The sequence below is a fragment of the Camelus bactrianus genome, chromosome 11 (genome assembly GCF_048773025.1).
Source record: "Camelus bactrianus isolate YW-2024 breed Bactrian camel chromosome 11, ASM4877302v1, whole genome shotgun sequence".
NCBI classification, from domain to species: domain Eukaryota; kingdom Metazoa; phylum Chordata; class Mammalia; order Artiodactyla; family Camelidae; genus Camelus; species Camelus bactrianus.
In genome coordinates this window covers 16,814,180-16,836,921 of record NC_133549.1, presented here as the reverse complement: position 1 = coordinate 16,836,921, position 22,742 = coordinate 16,814,180, and the positions used below count along the sequence as shown (strand labels likewise).

At 59.5% G+C, this 22,742-nt stretch overlaps 1 protein-coding gene across 5 annotated transcripts in view; it reads left to right on the top strand.

Moving 5' to 3' along the window:
• INPP5A (inositol polyphosphate-5-phosphatase A) overlaps nucleotides 1–22,742 on the top strand; it is a 158,036-nt gene that overhangs the window by 69,071 nt on the left and 66,223 nt on the right. For 4 of the 5 annotated variants that reach the window (XM_074373339.1, XM_074373341.1, XM_074373340.1 and 1 more), the window contains 2 exons: nucleotides 2,171–2,271; nucleotides 5,223–5,310. The exons of the other annotated variant lie outside the window; for it this stretch is intronic. In XM_074373339.1, coding sequence (XP_074229440.1) covers nucleotides 2,171–2,271; nucleotides 5,223–5,310 — 189 coding nt within the window. The remainder of the gene's footprint in view (nucleotides 1–2,170; nucleotides 2,272–5,222; nucleotides 5,311–22,742) is intronic. 5 annotated transcript variants of the gene reach the window in all.

Genomic DNA, 22,742 nt, shown 5'->3' with positions numbered 1-22,742 from the left:
GGCAGGACAGTCCTTGCGCCTGGGTGGGGGCGTGGTCGGAGCCCATCTGCGGGGCTCGGGACATGGGGAGCGGGTGGGGTTTGGGGCTGAGGAGGGCTTGGGGGCGCAGAGGCAGGTGGCATGTGGGGCAACCCCTTAAAAGCCCTGAACCTGGGGGCTTGCGGTACGTGCACGTGATGCAGGCGGTTCTGGTTTAAGTGGGTGGGACCTTCACCGGCTGCCACGTGGGAGCACAGACTGAGGACGCCTGCCACACGTCTGTCCCCGTGGGGGGACCCGAGCCCCGAGGTAGGGGAAGCACCCGCCTCTGAGGTTCCAGGGTTCCTCGCCGTGGCCGTGACTGTCTGTGCTCTTACGCTTCACACCCGTGGGCCTGAAGTGGGAGGTCTGGGAGGCTCAGGCCGTGTTGTCCGTGGACGTGGCCCGTGCACAGCCCAGCAGGCGGTGCCGGTGGTCTGGGGCATTGTGCAGGAAGTGTTGTTTCAGGGGATGAAGTAATAGGAATCATTTTATGGTGAATTAGAACCTAGTTTCAGGTTAATTTCTTCACCGTAAGTCAAGTTTCTTCTAAGTTAAATTGTGATTGCTAGTTCAGATGTGCTGGGTAGAGGTCTTCCTCCCTGGAGGTGTGGCGTGGGTGGGGAGGTGTTGAGGGCTCATGGAGGAGCTCACCTGTTGGAACTGACGGTGGGCTTCCCCAGCCTCTGTCCAGGCAGAGCCGTGGTGCAGGAAGTCCACAAGGTCCCTGACGTTGAGAAGTCTGGGGGCCGCTGTGCTGGGACAGGTGAGACCTAAACACAGGTGGCAGGTATGGGAGGGGTGGGGTGGACGGTGCACGGGAGGCCAAGGACACGTGGAGACGTGTGGATGTGTGGCCCTGGTCCTGCGGTGGGCACAGGTGCTGGAAGTGCTTGGGTGTCGTAGTGCCTTGTCACCCCATAGCTTGGCTAGAGCCCGGCCCTCTGAAGGGGGTTGAGTGGGGCTCAAAAGACAGGAAGGGACAGCAGATTGCATCAGTCAGCGAGTCTTCACCTGAGCCCGGGGCTTTGCTCGCCGGGGGTCTTCAGAGACCTGCACTAAACACATCGCAGGCGCGCTCCCCCAATTAGTCCTTCAGCTGAGACTCAGGAGGACAGAAGGCGGGTCACTTGCAGGGCCGGGGCGGCTGCGGCCGGGGGGCAGACGGTCCTCCCGCTGGGTGTGCGGATGCGCGTGACCGATGCTGAGATCTGCTGCTTGCAGGGTGCCAGCCACCATAAGCGCCTCAGAGGCAGCCCGTGTTGCTGTTTCGGGAGGCCCCGGGGGAGGGGAGAAGCCAGAGCTGAGGGGGAGCACCACGGGCAGGAGCAGGGCGTGTGTGGTGAGGGGACGTGGGGACCTGTGGGTCACCCCGAGACGCCCAGTGCAGTTTCCTGCGGGGGGTGAGACACGACCTGGGAGGCGCCAGGCCCCACTGCCGGGTGGGGTGTGGGGCAGCTGGACGGTGTGGTCAGGACGGCCCTCCTTGTGCTTCTGATGGAGCCACTGGGGAGCTCGTCTGGCCCCGTCCTCGAGGACGGCTCCATGGTCCAGTGACAAAGGTGTGGGTGGGCTGGGTGCTGCCTTGGGGCCAGTTTGGTCAGAGTCTGGGGAGATGGGGAGAACCCTGGTGACCAGGGACACGCGCTGCCAGGCCTGGACCTGAGGCTGTGGAGGGGCTGGCACTGAGAGGAGGTGGCCGAGCCAGCTGTGCCACCAAGTGGCCATGTGCAGCCAGCTGACCGCAGCCGTGTCCTCTGCCTCGAGGGTGGATGGGAGGTAGGTTGGCATCCGGTTGGTGTCCTTGTGTGGTCAGCTCTGCTGCCTTCCAGACGGGGTTGTGGGTGCACGCACACACGTGCACCAGGGACCCCTCGTGGGGGACGTGGCGGGATCAGACACGTGTCACATTAGGATGGCCTTTCTGGATGCTCTACAGTTGACACGTCTGACTACAGTTGGGAGAAAATGCCCAGATTCCTAAAGAAGCTTCTCAGAAGCTGTGAGTCCTTTCTGGGGATTTGTAGCCAAGGGAGAGGGAAGACCCGGGACCACGGTGACTGGAAGCATACGGGGTGCGAGCCCCAGAGCTTCGCCATGGCCGAGCCTGGCGCAGCCCGCGCAGCCCTGACCTGTCGTCTGCTTCCCCCAGGTGGCCCACGCGCACCGGCCGCACTTCCTGGCCCTGCACTGCCAGGAGTTCGGAGGCAAGAACTACGAAGCCTCCATGTCGCATGTGGACAAGTTTGTCAAGTAAGTCCTGGCTCCCACGTCCCTGTGCTTGCTTCTGGTGGGGCCCAGCGTGTGACAGCATGGCTGGGGGAGTTGACGGTGTGGCCCTGGGGGGGTGTAGGGTAATGGAGTGGCCCTGGGGGGTGACAGTGTGTCCTTGGAGGGTGACAGTGTGGCCCTGGGGTGAGGGGTGCAGGGTGACAGTGCCCCCTGGGCTTGAGACTTCAGCAGAGATTTGGCCAGTCACACCTCGCGTGGCCTAATGGCTGCCACTCTGCTGCTGCTGCTGCTGCTGCTGCGGACGGACAGGTGGATGGACAGGACTGGTGTCCCTGCAGCTGCTCAGAGCTTGTCACAGTGAGACAGGGACAGAGCATCACCGTCCATGGGTGGCAGGAGCCATGGGCATTGAGCCCTCTGAGCACAGGGGTCATTTGTTAAAGGGTAGATATTTTAAAACTGCCAAATTAGCCCCTACCCCAAAATCCAAAGGTGTGGGTGGGCTGGGTGCTGCCTTGGGGCCAGTTTAGGCGGAGTCTGGTGAGGTGGGGAGAACCCTGGTGACCAGGGACACGCAGTAACCCTGCAGCTCCGCAGGGCGGGTGTCCTCACCGCCGGCGCCGGGTGTCCGTGAGGGTGGGCCTGCTCCCCCTCGCCCCGGACTGTGGCGGGTGGCTGCCGGTCAGGGGAGCCGCTGGTGTCCTGGGCCGGGAGGAGATGACGCTGGGTCCCCCTCTCGTCGTGCCCCCGCCCAGGACGGATTTCAGTTGTGTTAGTGAGTAAACGTGAAGGGCGTAACGGCTGTTCTGAGAGTAAAGGGTAGGAGATCAGAGCTTTGGGGGCAGAGAGAGATTTCTTGAAAAAGCCCCCAGAAGGGAACAACAGATTCGACCACGTTGAAATTAAAACCTTTGTCTATCAAAAGACACTAGGAACCGAGTAGAAGTTTAGCCGCACGCGGGAAAAGATCCCTGTGACACACTTGACTGACAAAAGCCATCAGTATTTAAACATATAAAGAAGCCAGCACGTCCCCGCCTGTGTGTCCCAGAGAAGAGCAGGCCGGTGGCCCCCGCGGCCTGGGTCCCGCTCCCGAGCCGCTGGCTTCACACCAGGCCCCTCCTGCCCTCGAGCTGCTGCTGGAGACGTTTTTTGTACGTAACATACGGCGTTACTACTTTTACTTTAGGCAGTTATTGTCAGAGAGACTGAAAGCGAGGGAGACGTCACCCGTTCCGTCCCCGCCCTTCGCCGCCCCGCCGCGGGCTCTGCCTTCGCCCCCGCGCTGACCCTCACCCAGGCCGCCGCTGAGCATCTCGCTCAGCTTCTGTGGGTCTGGAAAACAAGCCTTTGTCTTCACTCTTGAAAGATACCTTTGTTGGGAGCAGAATTCTGGCTTGTCCATTTTCCCCTTTCGGGCTTCAAGGCCATTGTCCTATTGTCTTCGGGTCGGGATTGTTTCTGACGAGAACCCGGCCTTTGTTCGCATCTTAATTTTCTGTATATAGTGTGTCTTTTTCCCTGACTGCTGGAGTTTGTCTTTCTGGCTGGTTTGCAGCAACTTGATTGTTTTGCTTTAGTTTGATTTTCTTTGTGTTTATTTTGTTTGGGGCCCTTTGAGCTTTTTCAACCTGTAGGTTTATAATTTTACACCGATGCGGGACAAGCGTGTCCATGATTCTTCTGCATGTTCTTCTTCCTCCCTTCTGCCTTGTTGTTGGACTCCAGTTTCAGTTCATCTTTCCTCTTTGCTTCAGTGTGGATAATTTCTGTGTCTTTCAGTCATGAATCTGTCCTTTTTTATGTTTTCATCTGCTGTTGGCTCCGCTCAGTGAATTTATCTCTGATTCTGGATTTTTCAGCTCTGGAAGTTTCATTTGTGGTTTTTATATTCCCTGTCTTTCCTCATTATGTTCATGTTTTTGTTTAAATCTTTGGTCATATTTATGACAGCTGTTTCAAGATTCTTTTCAGTGAATTCCATCATCTTTATCTTTTCTCGGTCTGTTTCTGTTGCTGCTTTTTTGCAGACTGTGGGTCGCGTTTGTTGCTTCTTCATAATGTTGGGTGACTCTGATGTGACACCAGACTTGACTGTCGTGCATGTCCGTGTGTGTGTCTGTCTCCTCCCTGTGGGCCCTGGGGTTTGTTCTCGTGGGCGGGTGGGGGTTAGTTCAATCCTCCTCCCTTACCCTCCTCCAGGCTCCTTTCTGCTCGCTCCTGATCACAGCTTGGAGCCCCTGCCTCTTCCTGGTCACGTGGCACCATGTCCTCCTGTCCCTGCTGTCATGCCACTGGGCAGCGGGGGATGCGTGCCTTGGGTGGGGTCGGGGAGTAGTGGGGAGCCCCGCCCCTTTGGTGCAGTGTCATCTCAGGATGTGGGGGTGCAGAGCCACCCACTTCAGCCACGCGTATGGAGACGGCAGGGGGGTCGTCTGCTTGGGCTTGGTGAGGCAGGGTGAGCAGTCAGGGACGGAAGCCACTGTTGGGGAATGTCCCTCCCTCCCCATCGGCGCAGAGCCTCAGCCACTGGGCCCCAGTGTTCAGCTCTTGTCCAGTGAGGAACAAAAGGGTTGGGATCGTCCAGGCCTGGGAGTCTGTGTCACCTCCAGGAGGGCCGAGAAGACCCCGGAACACCCCATGCGCTTTCCCGGAGTGGCCCTGGGCGTGTTCGCAGTGTCTCTGCACCCTGGTCTCCTTCCCCGAGAGCCTGTGTCCTGCTGTCTCCCGGCGGGTGGGGCCGCCTGCCCGGGGCGCACAGTGGGTCTTAGCATCTGCCCCTTTCTATCTCCACCTCTCCCCATCTCCTCCCCTCCCCATCTCCCCCCAGCCCAGTTGGTGGCTGTTGTTTCCAGGATGATGTAAATCTAACAGGGCAGCCAGGCCTCTCTTCCGTGCCTGGTGCGCACACCTGTGAAATGGTGCGGGGTCTGCATGGCTTCGCAGTACAGAACTCGCCCTCTTCCTTCCAGGGAGCTGCTGTCCAGTGATGCCATGAAGGAGTATAACAGGGCGCGTGTCTACCTGGACGAAAACTACAAGTCCCAGGAGCATTTCACGGTACGTGCCCCCTCGCCCCGCGGAGTCGGCTTCGGGCGCGGCCCGCACGCGCTGATGCGGCCCCCCGCCGGTCCCACAGGGAGAGGCGGGGGCAGCTCTGTCACTGGCAGAACGTGACTGGGCCTGAGTTAAAGTGTCACGCGGCCTGGGGGGACAGCTCGGGGTGCGTGCATGGTGCAGGGATGGGTGGGGCTCCTGCAGGGGCAGGTGTGGGACCGGCGCTGGCGGCGGCTGGCTGGGGCAGGGGGATGCAGTCTGGAGCCCATCTCTGCCGAAGCCCTGCACCCGCAACCTTCTGCTTCCGCAACCTTCACCTTGCCCGCACCCCCGGGGCTATAGACACAGGGGCCGTCTGGCAGGTCTTCTCCCGAAGGAGCCACTGTTTGGACATCCTGTGCCGGAGTCAGGGCAGCAGACATGTGGCTGCCCTTCCCCAGAGGGTGCGATGCTGAAGAGGCCCTGCCCGTTTCAGTCCTTAAATTTCGGGCATCTGATGCCGGTCGTGCAGTGGTCATGGGACTGCAGGTGTGCGTCTCCTCGTCCCTGGGGTCTTCCCTCTGCTCTCTGCTCGTGGGGCCCCGGCATCACAGGGGCCCCACGCTGAGCACCGTTAGGCTCCCCGGGCAGCGAGGTGAGGGCGTGGCCCCTCCGCCTCCCCTGGTCCCCGACGGCTCCTTCTCTCAGCTCAGTCTCCGAGTCCCAGACACCCATGCTTCCCTCTGCTGTGACCCGGCTTCCTGTGCTTCCCAAGTGGGACTTTCAGATGAAAAGCTCGGGATCTGGAATGGAAGCTACACTGGGTTCCTGCCGGTTAGGGGCTGCAGGGTAAAAGAAAAGGTAATTGAACCTGAAGGTGTGGCAAGAGAAAGTATGGTGAAAGGCCCAAACCATTACCGGATCGTCGGCCCCCGTGGTCAGTGGTGTGAGTGGAACCCTGGGCGGGACGGGGGGGTAGGAAAGGGCTGACGTTCTTCAGAGTTTGAAGCACGTAAACCGATACACGCAGTCAGTAACGAGCTTCCGGCAGGACACACAGGCGCTCGGGGTCCCGCCCTCCCCTCCGAGGCTCAGTCTCTGCTGGGCCAGTAGAGCTGCCCCAGCCGCCGCCTCCTCAGGAGGCAGCCCTCGGGCCTCGCAGCCGCCGTTACAGCAGGACAGAAACTTTACAAGTGACAGGATGAAGGGAGCACCAGCAGCGTGGGCTCTGAGGAGGTGGGAGTGGCCGGGTTGGTGTCGGCAGGGATTTGGAGCAAGGAACGTGACGAGGGGAGGGTCAGTTCCTCTGAGACGTGACAGCCGTCGTGTGAGCACGCGGTGCCAGGGATCCGAGTCAGGGAGGTTGTGGGTCCGCGCCCAGTGGGGCACCAGCCAGCGAGAGCTCAGTGACGCCCCCGGGACCCTGGCTTTGGGGTCAGTGGCGCAGCCAAGGGACAAGGACATGGCCCGGGGCAGCCCCGGCCTGGAAACGGCAGCTGTCGGCTCTTCTTCAAAGACGTCTTTCCAAACGAAGGTGGAAGGTGCGTCAGCAGAGACTTCTTTGGAGGATGAGGTTGGCTCTTAACCCTCCTGGGGAGACTGGCTGGAGGCGGGTCTGTCCCCAGGACTCGGATGTGCCCACCCTGGCGGCCAGAGCACAAGCCTTCCTGGGCCTGGACGCGTCTTGGCCTCTGGGTGCGTGTGGAACGTTCCACACACTGAAATCTGGGCTGAAGACTCACCTGGGCGCGAGAGGCGGGAGTCACGCGGCCCCGCTCTCCGACCACAAAGGAGCCGCGTGACGAGTAAACAGAAGCATGTCCGGAAAATTCCCCGACATTTGGAAATAAATAGCAAACTTGTAGACAACCCACGAGTCACAAAGGAAATTAGAAGTTGTTTCCAATAACATGAAAAGCAAAGTAAAAACCATCAGAATCTATGAGACGCGTTTAAAGTAGCACTTCGAGGGAAACTTCTGGCGTTAAATGCTTGCAGTAGAAAGTTTTAAAATGAAGAATAAGTTAACCCAAAGCAAGATCAGAGTGGGGGTGTGTCTGGGGGCAGAGACGGAAGGTGAGGGGCAGCTGGGGGTCTCTCCTGGGCTGAGGCCACCCCTCTGCTAAGGGAGCGTCCTCGTGGGGCCTTGGGCGCCCCGGGGCTGAACGAGCAGTGAGGAGTAGGCGCAGCTCGTGGGTGGACGGGGCCTGGGTTCTTGCACAGAAGCTGCAGCCTCCGGAGGGCCGGGAGCCCCCTCTGTCGCTGCTGCCTGTCTGTGTCTCACACACCAGGCAAGTTTTTCAGGGTTTTCTGAAGTGCTCAGTTTTCTAGTTCCCTGTGGTCTGCTAGGTGTCACCTGTCACAATAGGCGTCTCAGTAGCTGTGTTTCTGCTGCGGCTGAAATGCTCAGTGGACTGAGGAGCAGTGGTTATTGCCACAGGGGCCCCGGGGCCGAGTGCGGTGTTTGGTCTTTCCTTGTCCCTTGAGATTGATCTCAAAACATCGTCTCACAACTTGCAGTGGAAAACAGAAACCTGAGAAAGAGCCTTCCCGTAACTCAGCGACTTCACTGGGGAAGTACGTAAGCGTCTTGCACACTGTTGTGTATGATGAGGACAGTCATCGAAAGTTGTCTGGTAACAAAAATTGGAAGTAATTTGAAATACCAAGAATTAAACAGTTTTACACCGAGGACCAGGCATACGATGGAACAGTCTGCTACAAATTGTGCCCTGGAAGAGTGTGCGTCCGTGCATGTGCCGGGCGTGTGCCGGGGCAGCTGACGGTGACCTTACACCCAGCCTGCTCCTCCTCGCCTGCCTACTGTCGATTTAAAACATCTCACAGTGAGAGCCCCCAGTGTTTTCTTTCCTGTCTTGGTCTTAAAAGCACTGGTGGCAGGTTAGCCAGTGTCCCGGCTGGCTGCTGGCTCCTGGGCGGCACCCCCTGGGGCGAGACTGACTGCACAGGACAGCACTGCACTGGGCGTGGGTCAAGGCCAGGTCTGAGGCCCTGAGGCTGTGTCTCGTGGTGTCCACAGGACTGGACAGTGTCTGGGAGAGGGGACGAAGCTCAAGCTGCCGAGGAGGGTGTGGGTGCCCAGCGGTGCTGTGTCCTCCGGTGGTCCCCTCCTGCAGCCACGGTCCACTGTGGGCACGTTGACGGCCCGCAGGGTAACTGGGTACCTGGAACAGCCGTGCTTCCTGGTGGGAAGTGGTCAGTGGTCTCCATGCTCCTGGTCTGGACCTTGTCCCAGACTCAGCACGGTGTGCGCGTGCGTGCATGTGTGCACATTTGTCACCCGTCTGCTGACCAGGACCGTGGTGGATTGCGGTAAAAGCCCGCCTGACCCTGGCCCTGCAGTGCGTCCCCTTTGTGCCCGCCCATCACCCTCTGTGTGTCACGCGTGGAGCCGTCTCTGCAGCGTTCCCTGGATGTCCTGGTGGAGAGGACCCTGTGCCTAGGCGTCCTGGGCAGGGTGGGCCAGCTACATGGCCACCCTCCCACCACAGCCTGATGGCCTCTGGCTGTCAAAGGGAGGAAAATTTAATTTTTACAAGATTAATGGCATTGGAGCAATATTTTTAGCTGAGTGTGGTTCAAATAATAGGCCATTAATTGAAAAAGGAAATTGAAATGAATTTATCTTGTACATAAACGCTGTCACAGGTACTAATAGGGATCAGAAAATAGTGGCCTGTTCCCAGAAGGAGGGTGAGCCTGAAGCTGCCCCTGGTGATGAGCACGTGGGGGGGGGGGGCGCGCGTGGAGCGTGGGGGCTGCGGCCTGGGGGGGGGGCAGAGGCCTTGAGGGGAGAGTGGCCTGGGGGACCTCTGAGCCTACAGGGCTGTGACCTGGGGCGAGGACTGTGACGGGGGGGGGGCCTGCGGCCTGGGGAAACAGTGGCCTAGGGGAGCAATGGCCTGGGGAGGGCTGTGACCTAGGGGGCTGTGACGGCATAAGGGTGTAGGGGGCTGCAGCACAGGCAGGAGCTTGCAGATGCTCATATTCACCAGGAGATGGCGCCAAAGCAACGTCTCGTACCCTGAGCAGGGGACGCTCAGAGGGCAATTTTTAGATTCAGAAAAGATTGTTAAATCCTGTCCTTCCGTAAGAACCATCCCGAGTGGCCATTCACTTAAGCAGGTGGCTCGGCTAGTCTGCTCAGGCCTGAGGAGACAGCGCCCCATTGGCCGTCCTGGGCGGGTCCAATCTGCCTGCGTTTTCTGCGGGAAGCCAGGAGTTGGAACCCTGTTCCTTCAGAGGCACCACCAGCCTTGCAGTGACGTCGCCCGTCCCATTCACAGGAACTCACTCACCGCCCTCCCGGGCCGAGGGCCTGGCTCCGGGTGAGCAGGCGGACGGCAGGCGCTCGTGCTGGTCCAGCCCCAGCCGCCTGGGCCCTCGCCTCCCGGCAGCGGCCACCTCGGTGTGCTGGGTGCTGGGGTTCTCATACTGTGTCTTCCTCCCCAGCTCTCTTCCCTGCTCCCAGGGCCTGGAGTTGGGCCAGCAAACGTGCTCTGATCAGGGAGGGGGTCCTGGGGCGGAGGAGGCCGTCCCAGCTGCGGGTTGGACGTGGCTGCCCTCAGTGTGGACCCCCACCAGGGCGGCTCATGGGGAGCCCCAGCCGAAGACAGAGCTTGAGGCTCCACTTTGGAGATCGGCAAGATGGGAGGGTGCGGTGAGGGAGGTGGGGGCAGAGTGGGCAGGAGCCACGGGTCAGGGAGGAAAGACCCCATGGGGGGGGCGCACCCCCAGGCACCTGCCCTCCCCAGCCCAGACCCCTGCCCGGGGCTGCCCCGGAGGACGCCGACTCCAGTGTGCCCAGGGGCCTGGAGGAGGTGCCCAGCAGAGAAGGGTCCGGCCTCTGGTGGGGCCTGTGCCGCTGTGGCCTGGACGGGCTTTGTCCCGGGGATGGAGCACAGCCAGCGCTCTCTGTGGCGAAGGATAAACGCCCTCCGTGTCCCGGCAGGTGCCTGCGTCCGACCTGCCCCCTACGGCTCTGTTTGCCGAGAAAGAACCAGGGTGTCCGGTACTAACCACCGGGAGTGTCAGGATGCGCTGCTTCTGCCCACGCCAGGCCAGGCCAGGCGCTCTCACGGAAGAAAGTGACCATCTCCAGGGCCACATGGTTGTGAGCAGAAATGGCAGCAGGAGGTGACTCGGGAGCCCCTTGAAGTGTGACTGAGGGGGACCTAGGCTGGGGCCACTCCTGGGGTGGCTCAGGTGTCCCTCGTGGGCCCCGCATGGTGGAGCCAGTGGCCGTGCTCTGCGCACCTGGTGGATCCTCGCCTGCAGGCGCACGGGTACCTGCACCTGGTGCGACATTTGCAAGCACAGATGAGCACCGGGAGGCAGGGGTGTGGCTGTCGCTTGGCCCCTCCTGGACTCCGTGGTACCACGTTTTGCCAGCCCTGTGGCCGCCTGTCGTCTTGGAGGAAGGTGGCTGCCAGTCCAGCCACACCCTCTGTCCTCAGCCCCTCCTGCTCTTTCCTTCCTCTGTCCCCTGCAGGTCCCCACCTCCTTTCCATCCCTGGGCCGGGGCAAACCTGCCTCAGGGCCTTTGCACCAGCCTGGCCCCGCCTAGGTGCCCCTTCTTCCCCAGTTACCTGTGGGCTGGCTGCCCCAGGAGAGCCCTGCCTGGACCTCCCTGTCAGCCCTGCTTCTTCCTTTGTCCCACCTGCTCCTCTCTGTTCTATGTAGTCCTGCCCTCCCAGGCCTGGCTACCCTCTCCGTCATGCGTGCTCTGTGTGGACAGTGTCAGCACACCCTCTGTAAATTGTTGGGTTTAGTGATCGAGTCCATTGGAAGACCGTTACTCAGGCATGTGACGTGAACCCATGACTCTGTCAGAAAGGTGGTTCATACAAGAACACTTGGAGGAAGCTTTCTCGGCTACAAGGACAGGTTCCAGGGAAGGCTGGGGCTTTCCTCAGGCAGGGCTGGCCTCCAGGGACACAGATGCCCTGTCTCCCCCACGCCCGTGGATGCTGGGCCCGAGCATAGGGAAGGACTGAGGGGTTCCCCACGGGGTGTGCAAGGGCTGCATGTGGACCCACTGGGCGAGGTGGGCCAGGTTCAGGGACAGGGTTCCCGGGGGAGGCACCGAGCTCAGTGTCCGCTCGGAGGGACCGTGAAACCCTCTGAGTCACACGGAGTGTCCAAAGGCTGCGGCGGGAGACTGTGGGGCCCCGGTTTCCCGCAGTGGTCTCCCCACACTCCCTCCTCCTGGTTTCAGAGGCTCATCCAGCCCCTTGGAAAATGCTTCCACCCAGACCCCAGGATCGGCCCCCTGGGAACCCCCCAGAGAGGCAGTGGGTCACAGGCACTGCCTTCTTAACCTCGGCACCCCCGGCGCCCTTGGCCTGACACTGAGGAGGTGCTGCACGGTTCTCAAGGCTGCCAAGTGCCCACCAATGCAGCTGAGAGTCATGTCTGACTTTGCCGTGTGTGGGGAGTGGAGACAGGCATCACCCACCGGCCGACAGGGCTGAATATGGAGACTCAGAGGGACAGCTTTCCTACCCCCGGCTCCAGCGTGGCAGAATGAGGATGAAGCTGTGAATTTACTGTTGTGTAACTTCCTCATCTGACTGCACTGCAGAGTAAAGCATCCAGCATGGGGGCCCTTCACTGTTCTCCTGGTCATTTGTCTGACCTGGGAGCCCAGAACAGGGGCCGGTGTGCATTCAGGCTTGTCCAGGTTGGTGACGGCCCAAGGAGACACGGCCAGGGGCCACTCACGTGACTTTATCACCTGGTGACCCCGCGTCCTCCCCCCTCACCTGCTGACCCCGCATCCTCCCCCCCTCACCTGGTGACCCCACATCCTCCCCACTCACCTGGTGACTTGCTTGAGTGCAGCGGCGGTCCACAGTGGGCACAGAGGACGGGCTGGTGGAGGACACTACCCACACGGCCTTGGCAATCTCGGGGTTGCCTTAACACATGGTGGTTCTGACTTCCCCTCAAAGCTCTGAAGGTGGGGATCCATCTGGGCAGAGACAGGTCCGTGTTCTTCAGCACTGGAACCTGGCGTCCCCAGGGCACTGGGAAGACGGGGGGCTGTGGGGGGCTTCCTGGGTTGCGAGGCCATGACTGGCGGCGCCTCTGCTGCCCGAGGGTCCTGGGCTCAGCCCTGCCTCCAGCCTGCAGCCTCCGCCTTCATCCCTGGCTAAGTAGGTCCCTGAAAAGAGGGGCATAGGTGGGCTTCCTTTTCTGAGGCGAGAGTGGCCAGACCAGAAACCCACGGACATGGACTTGAGGGCCACCAAGGTTTCCCACGGCCTCGCTTGTCCAGGTGAAATCAAACGAAGGAGGAAAAGTGACCCTTTCAGGCCCCTCCGGGAAGCACCTCCCATTCCAGCCTGAAGCTTCACTTTGAAAACCCACCTGGCCCACGGGTTCCCGGTCCAGGGAGACGCCGTGCCCTGACAGCAGGTCCCCCCAGAGTCAGACCTCACGGCCCAGGGGCAGCCCTGGCACCCGGGGCTCTGCCTACACCCAGGGGGCTCCATCCACACACAGAGGGGCCCATCCTCACCTAGGAGGAGTCCGTCCTCACCTGGAGGGATCTGTCCACACTCCCACTTACTCCATTGTCCATGCTGGTGGCTCTTGGGCCCAGGATACCTTGACAGCTGGTCACCAGCAAACTGGCTCCTTCCTCTTCCTTCCCCTCCCGTCTTGGGGGCTCCTTCCTCTCCTCACGAGGGAGCGCGCCTGGAGGGTCCCGCTGGCCTCGGTGGCCTCCTACGGGAGGGTCTGGGCCTCCCTCTGACAGAGTGGGGTCTGCCCCCACCCGACCCAGGGTGCCTGCTGGAGGGGGGGGCGCGGCTGCTCTTTCTGTCGAGATCCAGGGCCCCGGGGGACGGGCCCGAAGCTGTGCTCCCCCTGGGGAGACGCCCTCTCAGACCCTCCTGGCACCTTGCTCTGAGACCTGCCCCTTTCCTCAGATTTCAGGGGACATTCATGGAAGGTTCATGGTGTTACTACTGTTCTCTGGGCCGAGGACGGGGGCCGAGGGGCGTGCGTTTCTGGCGCGGGCACCGTTGTGCCTTAGGAGGCCCCTGCCTCGCCCTGGCTCCCTGCCTCACCCGCCTGTGGGGCCAGACAGGGCTGATGAAGTGAGGGAAGCAAGATTGGTTTTCCGAGGGCACCGGGCCCTCCGCGCTCCGCTAAATCACGCCGCCTGCCCGGCGGGCGGGGCAGCGCGCCCCTGGCTCGGCACCCGTGGCCCCGCGGGACGGGTGATGTGCAGCCGGGCGGCGGCCGGGGCTGCAGGGAAGGTGAAGCTGTCATATCGATCTTTTTAGCACTAAAATATGAGCCACTTTGCTCTGCTCCCCGCTGCTGTGATGTGAAAAATAATAACTCGGATCCAAATTAAAAATATTGATCCCTGGAAGGTGCAGAAAGTAAATAAACGCTCCCGAAGTTTTCGGGTCAGCCCGAGACGGCGCTCAGCAGTAAATGTGTCCGTACGTCAGGGCCCAGGCTTCTTGATCTGTTTTTTCTTTAAATTGATTTTTCATTATTTACTTCCTAAAAGTGTTGGAATTTGGTCCTCCACTGTTAAAGCCCAGTGTTTGGGCGAATTATTTCTTTGGGGCTTATGAGGTGCGCCTAATCCACTCACCCATTGATTGATTGATTTTTGACTCAATGAGCTTGCAGCCCCTGCCTTATTTAGGGCTTCCATCATAATTTTTTACACATTTAGGCTTGACTTTTTTATTTCCCTCTAACAGATGAGCTGGCGTGGGGCTATCCAACAGGGAGGACAGTTGCCACGAGGTTGATTTTATCTGGCCGTGCCTTCTGGGGAGACGCTGGGTGTGTCCTGGCCAAGGGCCAGTGGTGGAGCGGAGCCTTTCCCAGCCCCTGTAACCCTGCTGCCCGTCTGGGCTGCGACCTCGGGGTCCGAGAGCTGCTGGAGTCTCAGGTGCCAAGGTTTTCCATGAGCTCAGGGAGACACTGAGCTGTGTGCTTCTGGAAGGGTCTCCCCCACCCAGGGCCCTGAAGCTTGAGCAGGTCCCAGTCGCTGCACAGCCTGGGTCCGCGAGGCCTGGCAGGAAGGCGGGAGGGATGGAGCCAGGGCGGCTCAAGAAGGAAGAGGAAGTGGTGCCTGGGCACCTCCTGTGTGGCTGTTTGTGGGGTGAGAGCTCGCCTGGGAAGACCTCGGACTTAAAACGTGGCTCTCGGCCAACAGCACGCCCTGCAGCACCGAGACCAGTGACCATTTCCTCCTGGTGTCCGGGATGGGAGGCTCCCTGGGCTGGGCCGTGGGCAGCGGGAGGAGGGGGCTGTGCCCAGGGCTCTCGGGGGAGGTGGCGTGCTGTCCCCACTGAGCTTGGTGTGCTTCACGTCGCTGTGTGCCCCTTGGTGTCAGGAAGACCCTGTGCGCCTGCTCGCAGCCGTGAGAGCAGGGCAGACGTTTTCAGTGCGTGCCGTCCAGCTGGTGGTGCTGAGCGGTGTTGAGAACAGGTGGTGACACGGAAACGCTTGCAGGCTCAGTGCCAGCTCGAGTGGGAGCACTTCACGAACCGCCTCTCATGGGACCCTCACACCGCCCATGGCTGCCCCGGTTGGATGGGGGAGGAGGCCGAGGCTGTAGGGGCTTCTCTGCCTCACTTGGACTTGCAGCGTGGCTGCGGGAGCCTGGGGTTCTGATCCACTGAGTCCAGGACAGGCTGGGAAGGCAGGCAGATGTTTCTGGGAGAGGCTGGTGTGCTGGCTGGTGGGAAGGAGGGCCACTGCCAGGCCTGGGGGCAATCACTGCATCCCTTGACAGAGGCCAGGGCCCCCAGGAGTCTAGGCGGGCCTGTCGGGAGGGATGGGGGCTCATGGAGAGAGGAACTGCTTTTCTCTGTCCTGGTTTGGAGGCAATGGCCGCTGCATGCTGGCAGGTAGTGGGCACCCCCAGGTGTGGCGCTGGCCCTTTGGGTGTGTCACCTACTCCAGGGTTTTGGGTGGGGGGTGGGAGGAGCCCTGTCACCCTGGACACATGACCAGGTCTCTGGGGACTAAGCACCCTGCAGCAGGGAACTTGTCCCTGAGTGTCGGATGCCCATGAGTGTCCAGTCATGCAGCCACATTTGCCAGCTGTAATGTCCTTTCCTGGAGCACTGGCACCTGCCCTTCACTTTGGGTACCATTTCCACCCCTAGAAGCAGTATTTCAGACAAGAACATGTGTCTAGGAGGCTGGCATGGCCTTCAGATGCACGTGGGAGGCTTGCTGGCTGTGTTGGGAAGTTCTAGAGCGTACCTCTCCACTTCCTCACCAAGGACCAAGAGAGGACTGCTGGAGAGTGGGGGCCAGCAGTGGAAGGCTCCCTACAGGCCCCGAGCTGAGACCACACGTGTCAGCCTCCTCTTGGAGGCCTCAGTGAAGCCTGCTGCTTTTGATGGAGGGCTCGGTCCAGCTTCCTGGGCACAAAGGTGGAGTGAAGCCTTTCCACTTGGCTGCAGGATGTGTGTGTTGTGCTCTGTGTGTTGGGCCTGCTGCCGGGGGCCATGGATGCAGACACAAGACATGCATGCTGACCATGACACCCCAAGTGCCCACACTTCTCAAGGCCACACTGGAAGGCAGAAGACCTACCTCAGCCCCTGGTGTGCCGGGAATTCCCATCCAGAATTCTCATCCAGCCAGTCTGTAAACGTGTGGGCAGGGAAAATGAAGACTGTATTTTAGGTATGTAAGGTCTTTTAAAAAAATGTCCCCAGTGCCCTTAGTCAGGAAGCTTTGGTACTCTATCAGAAGGTCCAGGAAACACAGGAAGCTGGGGTTTGAGTGTACCAGCTCCCCTGAGGGTATGGAGCAGAGAGCTCAGACACGAGTGCTGGTTACTTCCACCCTGACCAGGTGTCTGCTGGGCTCTTAGCAGAGAGCTTGTCTGGCGCCCTGGGCATGAAGAGCACATCCCCTTTCTGTTCAGCTCCGTAAACTCTCACGTGTGCTGCTCTGTGCTGGGCCTGATTCTCTCAGGGGAATCCCCAGGTCAGCAGAGACGGGCGATCCCAGGAGGATGACATGTATGTGACAGGAGAGAGTGCAGCCATGCAGCTGGTTAGGTTTCTAAGCGAGAGTCTCCAAGGTGAAATTAATAGGTTTTTTGATGTTTTGAGATACCGAGATGAGGTTTAGAGAGTGTGTGAATGAATTATGATGAATGTATGTTAAAGAACTCTGTTAACAAAAAAGAAGGCGATAATGAGCTCCAGGGAAAACAAAAAGCTGCTCAAGAGGAGAAACGCAATCATAATGTAGTAAGAGCATTTTCAAAGCTATAATGACATAAGTGCTGATTATTAATTTAGGTAAAACTGTTTTTATCCAGAGAATGGGGATCAGAGATAGTTGTGTGTATGTGTGTGTGTGTGTGAGAGAGAGAGAGAGTCATGTGAGTGAAGGGAAAAGTGGTATAAAGGGATGAAATCCCCGTCTTCCACAGTGGAAACATTAATAGTTAATGTTGAAAACTAGAAAATCAAGGAGCAGCATTGTCAACTTCAGAGACATGGAGGTAAATATCTAAAGAAGACAACTAAGAGACAGCAACAGCCTCGGGGGTAAAAAACTGAAGTGATCAGGGCACTGCTGAAGCCTTGCAACTGTGACTTTTTTGGACAAATTTAAAAAAAAAAAATAGCAGAAAGAGATTCCTTCTTTCAATGGTGACCTCAGAGAAGACTTGCAGAGGAGGAGGTGGTGTTTGGGTGGTGTGGTGACGGGGAGGCGGCACGTGGACTTGTGCGCTGGTGCGTCGAGGCAGCTCTGGGCAGTGAGCAAGGGTAATCCCAGCCGTCCAGGCGTGGGCTGTCTGAAGGAGACGGCGTCGGGGGGGGAGGCTAGCATCCTGAAGATTCTCTGAGATCAGGTGAAGGGATGTGAACGTGATTCGGTGGTGGGGGGGAGCCATTGCAGTTTTGGGAAAAGAGGTGAGGCCACCGGAGCTATGGAAAGGCAGAGAAGGGATAGGTGGGTTGTTTCAAATTTCAAAGGCCTGTCAGACGTAGCCTTGAAGTTCTTGTTGAAGTAAACGCACAGAATAGACCAGAAGTAGGGATCCACTTTGGTTTTATTTTCTCGACTCTGGTCCGTTCTTCTTGCTAAGCCTGAGCCATCCAGGGAATGTCCCCTAGTGAACGCTGGAGAGAAGCGGGGCCAAACCAACCCGGGGGGTGAAGACGGTGCAGGTCTCTGCGTCTCACTGGGATGAGGAGGCCAGAGTGTGTCCAGTCCTAGACTCAAGCTTGCTGTCCCCTCCCCCACACACATCCTTATACTCCAGCCAGATCACACTGTGCCCCCAAATGCATAGCTCCACCCCTTTGTGATGCAGGTTTGAAGAAGTCCAGAGCCCAGTGCAAATATTTGAGGCTTGAGATCAACTTTACTGAACTGACTGCACTGAAAGTAATGAGGACAGTGTCTCCTTCAGGAAGAAACAGTAGGAAGTGAAGTGCTTTCCTGAATAGTCAGAGTGGATTTCTAACCTAAAGGTATTTTGTTTACATCTTTAAAATCTAGTCACGTAGTTACGGCTTGTAAGCTGTTCATTTGTAAGTGATTCAGGTAGAACGTGAAATTCAAATAACGTTACCATTTGTAATAGCATCAAAATATGAAATACTGCATAACGTAGGCCAGAGACACACAGCACAACATATTACTTAGAGAAATAAAAGAAAATGTGGAGAGATACACCATGTTCATGGATTGAAAGACTCAGTGTCCTTGAGACGTTAACGTTAACTTCTCCCACAGTGACGTGAAGGTTTGATGTGGTACCAGCTAAAATCCGAGCAGACCCTTTTATTGCAGAAGTTGAGAAACTGCTTCCAAAGTTTATGTGGAAACGTAAGAGGTCACAGACTAAGCGAAGCAGCTTAGCAGCGCGCAGCGGTGGGGGACTCGCGCTGCCTGCTTACGGCTCGCTGTGGCCCTGCGGCGCTCGGGCAGTGAAGTGCTGCTGGGACCCAGGTAACACTCGTTAGGCCACGCACGTGAGGGCCACACTGTCCGCCAGAGGCCACGGATTTCCCACTATTGGCTGAAGTTGGAAGACAGGCCGTGTCACGGGCTGGTGAGGGCGAGGAAGAGCCTGAGCTCTCAGGTGCTGCCGTGGCGGACACCGCAAGCCACACAGCCGCTGAACAAGACACGCTGACAGATTCCTAGCCGGTGAAAAGCACGCCTGCCCAACGACCTAACCACTCCACCCCGGGCCCCACCTAAGGCGGGTGAAAGCACACGGCCACACGAGGGCTGTGTGCAACTTCATTGGTAAAACCCCAAGCTGTGAGCAACCCAAATACCCCCCAGCAGGTCCATGGGTGAACAGGCAGCAGAGCCGCCCAGCAGGAGGAGGGAAGGGATTACTGCTGCCCACAGCAGCGTGGATGGACGTCAGAGTCACTGTGCTGAGTGGACGACGCCACACCAAGTGCACCTTCTGTGTGAGTCCACCGATACGCTCTTGACAGTGCAAGCTGACCTGCAGTGGTCCCTGGGATGGGGCTGGAGGGAGGGGTGACGAGGGGCAGAGGGACACGGGCCTCGCGGGGTGACAGGTGTGCTTGTTACCTTGGCCATGGTGATGGCTTCATGGGCGTGGAGATGCGCCAGACCCCTGCTAAGTGCAGACTTGACGTCCACACAGTTTTGTGAATGTCTGTCATGCGTCAGTAACACACACACAAAATCTAGTCGGGTGGTTAACGGCTGATAAGCTGTCAAACTTTAAATGATTTAATTGAAAAGGAAAGTGTTTCCCTTGCAAGCTGACTCCATGTGAAATCTTCACAAATCTCTCTACGCGTCTTATGATTAAGGAAACTTAACATTCCGCAAGAAGTGATAGCAGAGTGCGAATAACTTTCAGTTTCATGTGCGCGCCATTCAGGCGTTATCAACATAGAATTAAGAAGACATTCTTTAGGTTAAATAGGGCTTTACTGACTCTGAATGCAGCGTCACTCCAGCTCAACACGATGGCTTTGGTTGACGCTGGTCCGTGTTCCTCTGTGCTCTGGGCAGGCAGGAGCTGTCTTCTGCTGTGCAGCGACCAGTCGATTTGCACATGATTTGCGTTCCTGTGAGGAAGTGCGGGGGCCTGCGGGGTGGGTGTGGGGAGGGACCGGGAAGAAGCACCTGCGGGGGCTGCGACTCCACGCGGCCCGTGGCGTGAGGCGTGATCCCCAGTGCAGGGGATGCTTCCTCCACCCACCACAGCTGATCCCACAGCTGCCCGCGCCCTGCCCCCCCCGGCTGTCCCCCCTGCCCTCCGCTGTCCCCCACTGCTGTGACGCTCGCTGCATCTGTGGGGTCGCGGTTCCGTGGGGAAGGGGTCCCTGTTCCTTTGCACAGAGCCCTGCTTGGGGCAGTTCACCTGATCGTGGTGGTTGATTGGTCTCTGCTTCCCTCCCTCCCCGCAGGCCACTCTCGGCAAGGCCCCAGCCAGCGGGGTCCTTGCCCAAGGGTGGGGGGTGGCCAGACCCGGCCATCACCCCTCAGCTGGCCTGGAGGGCCGTCCCTGTGTTCTCTCTCCCGGCGGGGAATCCACACCGGGCTCCTGGCTGCGGCCGATCGGTCAGGCGCAGACAGGTGTGATGGAACGTGTGTCACCCGCCGTGTCACCGCCGCCTAAGTGCAGCGGAGAAATGTATTGGTGAACAACTGAAAAATTGTAAAGCTCTTAAGGACTTTCATGCTTGTTAGCATTTTTTGACAGAAAATCAGTGAAGCAGTGAACATAAAAAGTGGTGTCGGCTTACGGTTTCCCTTGTCCCTTCCCAGGCCCTGCACTGCCCCTGGGATCCCCGGCCGGGCTCCTCGGGGTCCCCACCTCCGCCTCTGTGTCCACCGCACAGGGCTCCCAGGGCTGCGAGCTCGTGCTCCCCGAGGAGCCCCCGGAGCCCCCAAGCAGCTGCATCCCAGATGCCCACAGCTGGACTTGAGGTGCCCAGGAAGGGGCGGCAGGAGCGCGGCCCTCGTCGGGGTTCAGAGCCCGGTTCCGGGAGGAGCCGGAGTCTTTGGGGGGCAGCCTCAGGGCTACGGAGGCCCTGTGAGGAGGGGGCTTTGCCAAGGCCTCCCCAGGTGCTCCCCAGGCGAGCGGCGCCGGCTGGCCTCCCGGGCTGACCACTGCTGCGCCTCTGAGATAGCTTGGGGTTGGGGCTCTGCTCTGAGACTGTCCACCGCCCACCCTGAGGGCAGCGAGGCACGTGTTCTTTCCGGGAGGACAACCTGCCCGGGCCACCTGCTTCTCCTGATGCCACTGCGTGTGCGGCCCTGCAGTCCAAGCGCTGGACCGAGAGCTGCTGGCTGGCGCTGGGCTTCTTCGGCCCGTCTCTGGGTGTCCTGTGAGTCCATCTCCACACCCACGTGTGCAGACGGCCAGCCAGTGCTCCCTGCGGCCTGCTGTGTGTGGTCGGTCGGTCAGAGGTCCTGCCTCCCGCCCACGCCTTGTGGGGCCCGTGGGCTTGACTCAGTGGGGGACGTGGCCGTGGGGCTTTGTGTGCGGGCAACATCTTCTTGGACTCACGTCTGTTAGGCCTGCCCCCGTCCAGTTGTCCAGATCGTGCTACTCCTGTCAGTCAGCAGCCAGGTTGGCCTGAAGGGCAGAAAATGGCGTTGGACTGGCCGCGCAGGGTCCGCGGGCTGGTCTGGACAGAGGCCTGCTCTGCGGTGCCTGCAGTGTTGCCTCAGGGCTGGTGCTGGACCAGGGCCCCCATCAGCTGGGGTCTTGTCAGCAGAGGCTCCACGTGCCCCCTTTGCAGCCCAGGTGCTGATATGCCAGAGCCCCCAGACTTTCCAGAGTGGGGAGGGAGGCGGCACCTCCAGGGCACGCAACCTCGGGCTGGATACCCAGGCTGAGCCACTCCTGCCCCGGGCTGCCCAGGCCCTCGGACGAGAGGAGAGGAGAAGCGGAGCTTGGACACCGCTTACGTCCAGAGTCTCTGCTGATGTCTCGTGTGTCCAGAAAAGGCCGACAGTCAGACTGGGGCCATCCACTCTCCCCTGGGAGCGCGTGCCCCGAGGCTGCACGCACCCTTCGAAGGCAGGAAGCCACCTCTTGGATCAGAAGTCCCCATCCTGACAGCCAGCGTGTCCCTCGGTTTTCCCTTGATTTCGGGTCTGTTGCCTTTCAGGAGAAGACGTGCTTTTGAATTATCACCGGGAAGAGCCGCTTGGGATTTGGGGTTTTCCTCACTGTGTAATTGTTTCCTGGGTTGAAGGGAGGAGCGCAGTGCCCTGGTGGCCCGTCACGTCTGCCTGGAAATGAGATAATCAGACGCCTGGCCTCCTTCCACGCTGTGATGAAAACGTCCTTCCCGCCTAGTTCTCGTCTTCAAACAGGAGGGACCTGCACTCGGGGCGTCTGTGGTTAGGAGCTGGGGTGGGGACCACGCTCTGACAGGCGTGCTTCCGCGGTGGTGCTGTTTGTCCGCGGTCCTGCTGGCGGGGCCGTGAGGACGGGGAGGTTGTCACACGCGGGGACAGACACACACAGGCCCTGTCTGCGTGCAGGCCACCGCAGAGCTCCCTCCTCCCTCTGCAGACAAGAAGCCCAAAGCGCACAAAGCGCCTGTCAGATCCCCCGGAACACCCGGCGAGGGGCACGCTGGCCAGAGGCCCTGGCCACCTTCTGGAGTGGGACAGTGTCCCCAGTGGTCCAAGGAAACCCTGAAAGACTGGCCGCACGGCGCCCACACGGCTTTCAAGTGGAAGTTGTGACACTTTTCCTCTGCGTCTTGAGATGGATGTTTGGTTGTCAGCTTTTCTGCTGATCTGAGGGGCGAGGCCCAGTGCCTGCGGCTGCCCCCCTGGAGCAGCACCCCCCGTGCTGCGGGCAGCGCCCCGCGTGTCCCCTGACCCCGAGTAGCGGCTCAGTCGGGGGCAGGAGCTCCCGTGCGTGCGGCCGGTCAGGGGCCTGACGTGCGCCCCGTGCCCGGTGCTCCAGGTCACGGGCGGGTGGAGGCGGTTTTTGTTTGTTTAATTTTCTTTTTGTTAATCCCCAGTCCCATTGCCTCTCAGGGAGAAGGGCTGGACGCAGCTGTCCGGGCTGGGTGCGGCTCTCCAAGCTAGGGCCGACCAGCCAGGGCCGGGCGGGCTGAGCGTTAGGCATCTGCTCTCGAGACCCAGGCAGGCGAGCCGTGCTTTCACGTGTCTAGTCAAGGCGGCCGTCCGAGCTCGGACAGCAGACGTTTCCCGTGACCCGCGGGCTTTTGGGTCAGAGCTTCGCTATGTAATCAATGTTGGCTGTTCTTCCAACCATCGAAATGGTTTAAAGGGTTTCCGAAGGAGCGGGAACAAATCAAATCAAATCATAACTGTTGTATCTCATCCCGGAGTTAAGTGTGTTTTTTAAAACGTGGGCCGCGTACGGCGTCTCCTCCCAGTTTTCATCTATTATCACAATAATTGAGTTTGTAGCTGGAATTAGATTT